Source organism: Hyla sarda, chromosome 5, assembly GCF_029499605.1.
Source record: "Hyla sarda isolate aHylSar1 chromosome 5, aHylSar1.hap1, whole genome shotgun sequence".
Taxonomy (NCBI): Eukaryota; Metazoa; Chordata; class Amphibia; order Anura; family Hylidae; genus Hyla; species Hyla sarda.
Window position 1 is genome coordinate 210,370,235 of NC_079193.1, and position 10,914 is coordinate 210,381,148.

Genomic DNA, 10,914 nt, shown 5'->3' on the forward strand with positions numbered 1-10,914 from the left:
ATATATATATATATATATATATATATATATATATATATATATATATAAATATATATATAAAAACATGTGTATATATATATATATATATATATATATAAATATGCAAAAAGCAAAATCATCGGTAGTTGCAGTATCTTGTAATACCTTTTTTATTGGACTAACAAGATTTTGTAGAGACAAGCTTTCGGTATTCCTCCCTTTATCAAGTCATAAGCATTTGAGAAATGCTTATGACTTGATAAAGGGAGGAATCCCGAAAGCTTGTCTCTACAAAATCTTGTTAGTCCAAGAGAAATGCTTATGACTTGATAAAGGGAGGAATCCCGAAAGCTTGTCTCTACATAATCTTGTTAGTCCAATAAAAAAGGTATTACAAGATACTGCAACTACCGATGATTTTGCTTTTTGCATCACTGGACTAATACGGCTACTCCTAACTAATCTATATAAATATGTATATACATATATATATATATATATATATATATACATATATGTATATATATATACATATTTATATATGTACACACACACACACACACATATATATATATACACACACACAGACACATATACATATATACATATATATATATATATATATATATATATATATACATATATATATATATATATATATATATATATATATACACACATACCTTGGAGGTATACACTCTTACACAAACCTACTGCTGTGGGTGTTGGATGGATGGGATGATTCTGTATTTCTGCATCTTGCCGGTGATGTGCTCCTAGGTATAGACACTGTAAACATAGATGCTTCTCCTCATCCACAAAGTTAAAAAAAAAAAAAAGGTGCAGAGGGAATTCAGAAGGCTGTCATCGATATAGTCTGACAGTCCTACAGCTGAGATTGCTGTCACCCCAAGGGAGAAGATGGTCCCCCATACAGGACAGAGCAATGGCGATGTGAAATAGTCAAAATATAAGCCAAGGAGAGAGGATGAAATTGAGATCCCAGCAGTAGACAATCCTGGGTTCTGGAGCTGCAGCCAAGCAGACACCCCTGACCCTCGCCAGGCCAGCCATACTAGTGGGTATATGAGCCCTGGTGCACTGGGATTATTATAGGAGCAGAGGTGATCGGCTATAATAATGTAATTATGAGAGGTGCTGTGTGACTGGGGCACAAGAAGTCGCCTGTGTGCGACACACAATGGGCTCTCTGTGCTGGTCTACAGCCTAACACTCTCATATAGTAAATCTACAGCTCCTGAGAGAGCAGCCCTGACTGGGGCACATCCAGACATAGAGGGCAATAGTGATTACCCTGATCATACATCCCCATCAGCGGTACCTGACACCACATACACATATATATGTAATGTATATAAGAGAGAGAGAGAGAGAACACATCTCCCCTACATTCCACATAAACATCATCCTCTCACTAGGTACTTAACATACATAATTAGTTCTGTCAATTTACCTTCTCTAATCTAATTTAATCTATTCTATCAATCTATTTTTTCTATCAATCTATTTTTTCTATCTGTCTATCTATCTATTTATTTTTTTTCTATCTGTCTATCTATCTATCTAAAAAAAAGAAGAAGAACGGCCCAACCACTGCAGGTGAATACAAATATCCGGGTGCATGTAGACTCTTGGACCTTGGTTAGGGGCTCCTGCTGTATAGAAAAGGAATCTCTCCACAGTACTCCATGGGTGAATTTTTTTTAAATTTATTCCATAACAAGTGTCTTAAAACTTGTTATGGAATAAATTCAATTTTTTTCACCCATGGAGTACTGTGGAGAGATTCATTTTCTATCTATCTATCTATCTATCTATCTATCTATCTATCTATCTATCTATCTATCTATCTGTCTGTCTATCTATCTATCGGTCTATCATCTATCTATCTATCTATCTATCTATCTGTCTATCATCTATCTATCTATCTATCTATCTATCTGTCTGTCTATCATCTATCTATCTATCTATCTATCTCATATCTAAATATCTCCTATCTATCTATCTATCTCATATCTATCTATTTATCTATCTATCATCTACAACAGCGGTCTTCAAACTGTGGCTCTCCAGCTGTTGCAAAATTACAACTCCCAGCATGCCCGGACAGCCAACGTAATAGTTTTGCAACAGCTGGAGGGCCACAGTTTGAAGACGACTGATCTACAATATGGTGAAGTACTCTGCTCTATCGTTGTAAATGCACTGCAATACAATATACTATTATCGCACTATACACATTGCCATATACCTTCTATTGTGCTAAATACCCCGCAATATACACAGACCTTTTGTGTTGTATTGAATATTCGGAGGAAAACACATAACTAGGACGTGTTCACACTACAGTACACTGCGCCGATTTGATGCTGTGTTCATTTACGTGTTACAATATAATGTGAAGCTTTAAATTGTCAGCATAAAGTGTGCGCAGGATACTGTAAGTCATAAAGTCATATATATACCTGGAATTTGATGCGATAGCCTAAAGTAAAGATAAGTTCACATTTCGGATTATATAATGTACAGAGGCTTACAATGAGTGCTGCTCTGGAGGCACACAATAGAAGAAAGGAGCCCCAATACTAGGTAAAGGGTCCCCTAAGCTCAGCCGTGTTCTGCCACCCTAGTGCTGCCTGTATACTGTGACATCCTCTCCCCTTACTGACCCCGTCCCCCTCTCCTGTCTCTCCTCGTCCTGAAAAACGATGTGATGGAGTTTTATTCCTTCCTGACCATACCCGCTTTTATTACATGGAGCCCATCAATCCTGGCCTAACGCGACATTTGTTTATAGCTCTGGAATGAAATGAATGAGTCTGATCCTAATATCATAGAGGCTGCACAATCCACACACAGGACCGCAGACATGGCCGCAGAGCTAGCACTCCACTCCACACCATCCGGCCTCATCCGCCTCCAACATGTCTGCCTATTTCTATCTATAGCCATCCATCCATCCATCTATCTATCTACTTTATAAATATATTTCACTACTATTAACTCTTAACCAAATCTCTCTATCATCCTATCTATCTCATATCTATCTCTCATATCTATCTATCATATCTATCTATCTGCTTTATAAATATATTTCACTACTATTAACTCTTAACCAAATCTCTCTATCATCCTATCTATCTATCTCATATCTATCTATCTATCTCTCATATCTATCTCTCATATCTATCTATCTCTCATATCTATCTCTCATATCTATCTATCTATCTCATATCTATCTCCTATCTATCTATCTATCTCATATCTATCTATCTTTATCATATCTATCTATCCTATATCTATCTATCTATCTATCTATCTTTCTATCTATCTATCTATCTATCTATCTCATATCTATCTATCTATCTATCTATCTATCTCATATCTATCTATCTCATATCTATCTCATATCTATCTATCTATCTATCTCATATCTATCTATCTATCATCTATCTATCTATCTCATATCTATCTATCTCATATCTATCATCTATCTATCTTTCTATCTCATATCTATCTGTCTATCTAGTTTATAAATATATTTCACTATTATTAACTCTTAACCTATGTAAAATGTATCTATCTATTTATCTCTGTATAATATGCATTTAGCCAACCACATTTATCAATAAAATAATTATTTTACCAGTCCCTGGTATTTAACTAAATATACATTTATTGATCCACTATCAGCGACATAAGTCTAGTATTCCGTTATTCTGGTAAGAATGGATTTTATCAAAACATCAGTAATAAACAAATATAAATGATATATTTGTATTATCTATTTGTTGAATATTTATTTGTCTATCCGTCTATGTTGCTGCTGTTGCATTTATACCATTTAATACACACACACACACACACATACATCTCTCTCTCTCTCTCTCTCTCTCTCTCTCTCTCTCTCTCTCTCTCTCTCTCTCTCTCTCTCTCTCTCTCTCTCTCTCTCTCTCTCTCTCTCTCTCTCTCTCTCTATATATATATTAGTACACATAAGCACATATACGTTGAATAGTTGTTGTCGCCTGCAGACTGTCACTGGTTATGAGTCGCATTATACACAGCTCATTTGTGTGGAGATATTTTACCCCCAATAATAAGCCTATCTGACATACTGAAATATTTGTAGACAGTCTGGGGAGCCTGTTACAGACCATCAAGTCATAAAAAGATTCTACTTGGATCACATTGGCCTTAAACTCTAGAAAGATTATTTAGTTCGTTAATACAGTGCCCAGATACCAAAACCCCCAAATACCCTGCACACTGTTCCCCACACCTGTATTATAGCAGAGGACAGACAGACAGATTATAGATAATAAATAATATTTAGCTAAAGAGAAATAGATAGTAGACAGATATTAGATGGCTAGAAAGATAACAGATATATGATTGATAGAGGTAAATAGGATGTGCCTGTGTATACAGATTGTTTGACAAAGAGATAATAATATATGTATCTATCTATATCATCATTTAATTATTATTATTATCATCATCATCATTATTATAACTACTATTAATAATATTAATTGTTCTAATAATAATAGTAATAATACAAATAATAATAGTAATAATACAAATAATAATAGTAGTAGTATGAACATGTAATATGTCTATCTCATATCTGATTCATCTCTATCCACCATCACCCATAGACATTTACTATGCGCTGTATACATCATCCAGTTATTTCTTGTTAGGCTGGCAGAGCTGGCACATCTTCTCTTCTCTATCAAAGAATAAAGGAGAAGTCCTTGCCCCCTGCAGCTCTAGCAGACATGTCCAGTGGGAGACTAGAATGTATACACTGGTTGTATATAGTAGTGGGGAGCAGGCCCTCCATATAACGCTGACCTGAGGGGATAGGTGTGTAGTAATCCCAGTATACAGCCATTGTCCCTGTGCTGTGCTCTCCCCAGTGGCCGGCCAGCGCTCAGTCTTATTTGCTTTAGAATTAGTCATGCCCCTCGCTTGTTTGTCTTGCCTATTTCTGAATGATGGAACGCTAAACAGCCCTCCAAAAACCACTCCACATGCCAGCCATGCCCCTGAACATAGCACAATGCCCAGAGTACTACACTCATATGGTCTAACACGTATTATGTAGTGTGCATCAGGCTGGAATAACAGATGCCATTTTTTATGTTTTATGTTTTTATGTTTTTCTTGTAGCCAGAGTGGATACAAAAAAAGACAAGACGTAGCACTCTGTCCATTACACTCTTTTCTTTTCTTTTTTTTTTTTTAAATCCACAGATGTTCTTGGCTAAAACACAAACAAAACTGCATCTAAAACTGCATGTATGATCCCAGCCTTTATTGTATAGAGCATGTAATTGTAAAAATGGGCACTGGAAAATTGATCTTCATACCCCAGGGTATGAACACAGATAAAATCTATCAGCCTTCACAATTACTATTATTCGTTTTATCATTTATATCGTTTATAATTCTTGTAACTGCTATAATTTGTATTATAATTTATGTGTATCGAATGTAATTAAAGTATAATAATAACAAAACAACTAATCTAACTAATAATATCATCATCACTAGTTACATAGTTCATAAGGTTGAAAAAAGATCAGAGTCCATCAAGTTCAACCTATATCCCTAATGAGTCCCTACTGAGTTGATCCAGAGGAAGGGAAAGAAAAAGAAAAAAAAACTCTCATACTAGAGGTAAAAATTAATTCCCGACTCCAAATATGGCATCAGAATAAATCCCTGGAACAATCTTCTGCCCCTATAAATCTAGAATCCATAACCTGTAATGTTATTATTCTCCAAAAATGCATCCAGACCCCTTTTACATATTTTTTTTTTTTTACAGAGTTCACCATGACCACCTCCTCAGGTGGTCATGGTTAGTTTTGTGTGTTTGTGTTTTACACTATTGACAGTATATTCCAGTTCTACTAATAATGAATCATTACCATCTGTCTAGGTGTCTGAGAAGAAAGTTACTCTTCCCATTTAAATAAAACTGTAATGAAGTTAATTCTGAACCTCAGCCAGAGTCTGGAGTCATTGGTGCCAATCTAGAAACACCTACTGGAGGTAACAGCTGGGCAGCCTGGGCACACTGCACTGCAGGGAAGCGATCACTAGGGAGCCCTGCTCTTTTTACTATCAGCCCAATTGGCCTTTAAAAACCTTTCAAGATGGTGCGATGATAATAACGTCGGATTATTCTGATTACTTGATTCCATTCTGGTTCTAAATTACAATACACACAAGTTATAACTAACTGGCGACCTTATTCTACTATTTACGGTAGAAATCTATACAAGTTACAATTATCTAAAACAATAAATATTTATCTAGAAATCTTTCTCTCAATATCTATATAATGTATTATTAGATGACAGATATATATATCTAGAGCAGTGGTCTCCAACCTGCGGACCTCCAGATGTTGCAAAATTACAACTCCCAGCATGCCCGGACAGCCGTTGTAATTTTGCAACATCTGGAGGTCTGCCGGTTGGAGACCACTAATCTGGAGTATGAGATTAAAAAAAAATACATTGATAAATAAATAGATAAATAAATAAATAGATAGATAGATATTAGACAGATAGGTATTTCTAATTGGGGGTTAGATAATAAACAGATAAATAAATGGATAAATAGATAGATATTAGACAGATAGGTATTTCTAATTGGGGGATAGATAATAAACAGATAAATAAATGGATAAATAAATAAATAGTTAGATATTAGACAGATAGGTATTTATAATTGGGGTATAGATAATAAACAGATAAATAAATGGATAAATAAATAAATAGATAGATATTAGACAGATAGGTATTTCTAATTGGGGGATAGATAATAAACAGATAAATAAATTGATAAATAAATAGATATTAGACAGATAGGTATTTCTAATTGGGGGATAGATAATAAACAGATAAATAAATTGATAAATAAATAGATATTAGACAGATAGGTATTTCTAATTGGGGGATAGATAATAAACAGATAAATAAATGGCTAAATAAATAAATAGATAGATATTAGACAGATAGGTATTTCTAATTGGGGGATAGATAATAAACAGATAAATAAATGGATAAATAAATAAATAGATAGATATTAGACAGATAGGTATTTCTAATTGGGGAATAGATAATAAACAGATAAATGAATGGATAAATAGATATTAGACAGATAGGTATTTCTAATTGGGGGATAGATAATAATCAGATAGAGCTATAGACAGGTAGACAGATAAGTAAATAATATTACAATAGGATCGGTCACTGGTATGGTAAACATAGCCTGCAGTTCTGGGTTTTAGGGGACTATCAACAATAACAGAAAAATAATAACAACCAAATACTTGAAGTGCCTGGACCACCAGGAAGACTTCTAAGAGTCAGAAGACAGAAATGTGTCCTACTAAAAACATCAAGCCTAAGATGTTAGGACTATTAGATTGTGTTATAAAGCCTGTCTCCTGCTTTATTCGCTCTGTATAAGGAATCCTCACTCTCTGTAATGCACCGAGGCGCTGGGTCACTTATAAGAAAGAACATTTACTGAAAAGAAATCAATTATCTTGAATTATTAGCAATAAAACTGGACGGTGACAAGGAGAGATAATAGGAAAGTCTTAAGTGGCTCCTTCTAGATAAGGGCCAGATAATTCCCTGAGTGCGGGGCCTAGATATCTCTAATCGACTAATCGGCTTCAACACTGATTGACAGGGCGGATCACTGAAAGCTGATGAATTTACGGCATTTCCTGATTTATGGGGGAGGGGAGGCATTGCCCCAGGATTCCTACCTGATGAGGAGCAGGCGAAATAGTGTCATCCTGTGTATGAGCAGATCCTACTCCTAGCACTGACAGACTCACTATAATAACAAGAAAAACTACATCCCCAGCGATAGAAGCAAAGCACAAATAAAACAAAATAGTGATAAATGGATAAATAAATAAACAAAAAAAAAGTGAAAAACATACACAAGTAAGAATACAAATATTTACACACACACACACACACACACACACACACACACACACACACACACACACACACACACACGTGTCTATATTATTGCTTTCGCTATCTACAATAAGGGGACATTATTATTATTAGTTGTGTATATACATGAATATATTTTACTTTGGATTACATGAATGACTATGCAGGGCATAGGTTGGCACAGTGAAGACAATAGGACAGGTGACCCTCTTTTTTTTATCATGCCCCTCCGGAGGGGTAATGCATTAGAATGATAAGCCCCGCTGCCCCAAGCTATCATGGGAGAAGATAGGTAGTAAACTGTACAAAGCAGCAGACAGGTCATCGTTCAGATAGAATGGTCATTTATTAGGAAACAAACAATACTACTATGCCTTCAGAAGAAAACAAACCGGTAACATAGACGGGTACAATTCCCTTTTGTCGTAAAGAAAACTCCAATGTTCACACAAGCAGATGGACAACACTGGCTGGTTTGGTCCTCATTATCCACGTAGACATTAAAAAATAAATTACTATATTGCAATATACATGTCCATATAGAAAGCTCGCCATATATATATGCTCTGTAACATAGGAAAATAAGATACCTTACAAAACAACCTGTGGAAAGAGCAGGCACTTACGTGGTGTCCCTCTACAAACCTGGCAGTCTGTACAAACTAATGGGGTCTTTACAGAGTTCTTGCCAAGGTGGCATTCAGGGCATAGATGGGCACATGCTGGGTGGTCAGAACTTGCTGCAGTCATACACAAATGCCCCTGATGTGCGGTACAGAGACTGGCTGGAGGGGAAGGACATCTGACAGCTGCTGTTCCCATTCACAGGGGAGCTGTTCAGGCCAATTCTCTGCGACTCGAACATCTCTCGCACAGAGTGGAAGTTCTGCTGCTGTCCCGGGTAGGTGGCCCCAGCCAAGTGGCCTAAATCCCCCGACTGATTCAAGTACCATGAAGGGAGCCTGCTCTGGTGAGGGTGCTCCTGTCCGTGGCTCAGAGCAGACGTGGTGGTGGTGCTAATGGAATAATCGGGCAATGTCTCTTCCACCGTGGTGGCCGCCGGGGTCCCGGCTGAGGTCAGATGTCCAGACCTGTCCCCAGAGTACAGGCTCATGGCTTGCATGTTACAATGATAGGTCCCTGCAGAACTGGCCCCACTGGTGCTTTGACTACAAGGCGAGCTGTAGATAGAGCCCTGGCCCGGAGAGTAGCTGAGCGATAGAGAAGGGGCTATCCCCGTCCTGGAAGAGGCGATCAGACTGGTGGCCAGCTCTCCCGTGGCCTGCGGAGACCCCCGGAGGGAGGTCATGATGTTGTCCACGCTGAAGCCCTGGCTGTGGTGCTGGTGCGGGTGGTGGGACTCGGCTGTGTCCAGGCTCAGGGACCGGCTGGATGGGATGCTGTGCGGGCTGCCGCTGGACATGCTGCTGCTGCTGTCGGGGCTCTCGATCTTGGGCACGGTGTTGAGGGCAGGAGACATGCCCTGCGGAGGAGACGAGGTACCGTTCTCGGTCTTTATATCCTGGATCCGCACGGGCTGGGCCCCGCTGTCCTGCTCCGCCTGGGCCTGGCGCTGCTGAGACTGCTGGCAGCTGGGGGTCTGGGAGAGATGGTGCTCCTTCAGGGGTCGGTCCTTCTCCTCCTTGGTGGCATCTTTCACGACATCTTTCTTCTTGAACCTGCGCCTCCTCCTCAAGAAGCTGCCGTTCTCAAACATGTTGTAAGAGTCGGGGTCCAGGGTCCAGTAGCTGCCCTTGCCAGGTTTCTTGTCATCCCTGGGCACCTTAACAAAACATTCATTGAGGGACAGATTGTGCCTGATGCTGTTCTGCCAGCCCTGCTTGTTGTCTCTGTAGAAGGGAAACCTCTCCATGATGAACTGGTAGATGCCATTCAGGGTGATCTTCTTGTCGGGGGCGTTCTGAATGGCCATAGTGATGAGGGCGATGTAGCTATAGGGGGGCTTCACCATGTCCTTAGGTTGAGGCTGAGGGGTATAAGGCCCATAGGCTCTGGCCATGCCGGCCTGGTACTGTTCATGGGCTGGGTGGGAGTACATGCTCATGGGGGCAGGCATGCCGGTGTAGCCTCCGCCAGCTGCTGCCGCAGCTGCTGCCGCCCTGTAGTAACTTTGATCCCCTCCGAGATATGGCACGACACCCAGGGAGTTGGGGCTGGACACTGAGTAGCGCGCTTGCATGGTTCTGCAACCTCCTAGTGGAGGCCAAGTCAGCCAGCCTCCCTGCCGGGCACTGAGGAGAGAAGACGGAGCTGGGGGGTCAGGAAGAAGCGGGTGTCATCCAGTATCCACAGTGTACGTCCTGCCAGGCCCCGAGCAGTGCATGCAGGTCACCGCATAGAGGACGCGCAGCCTCCACCTCCCGGGCACATACAGTCTCTATGGGATGCTGGAAGGAACTGTGTCCTCCGCGTCTGGTCCCGGTGTCTGGTCCTGGTGCTGCCGCTGTCCTGATAGAGATGACACCGGGCGGGCAGTGATGGAGGCGACTCCCCGGGGCCCCGGTCACTGCTGCTGTTCTCAGGCTCTGGGCGGCTGGGGGAACATGGGGAAAACTTGTGAACTTTGAGCATTCGTCAGCAGGCAGGGACTTTTCTACGGAGCAGCAGAGACTGCCGGGCCACGCCCTCCAGACGGCTGTCAGCCAATCACAGGGCGGGACACTTCCACATACACCGGGGGCAGCAGAAGCCACTAGTGCCGGATCCCAGGCACTGACCACACACCCTGCTCCCGTATAATACGTCCACCCTGCTCCCCACACACCCGGACACCCTATACACCCCACAGGTCACACTGCACTACAAGCCCCCAACCAGCTCCCGGGGCATGTGTAACGTGACAAGTGATAGGTGGCAGTTCCGATGCCAGCTGTATGTCTAGGGGCACCTT

The 10,914-nt window shown here is 40.3% G+C and overlaps 1 protein-coding gene across 1 annotated transcript; it reads right to left on the reverse strand.

Moving 5' to 3' along the window:
* Positions 1-8,349: 8,349 nt before the first annotated feature.
* Positions 8,350-10,584, reverse strand: FOXC1 (forkhead box C1). Its single transcript, XM_056521042.1, has one exon. It carries the CDS (start codon positions 10,201-10,203, stop codon positions 8,734-8,736), a length of 1,470 nt encoding a protein of 489 aa, XP_056377017.1. The 5' UTR covers positions 10,204-10,584; the 3' UTR covers positions 8,350-8,733.
* Positions 10,585-10,914: the final 330 nt, after the last annotated feature.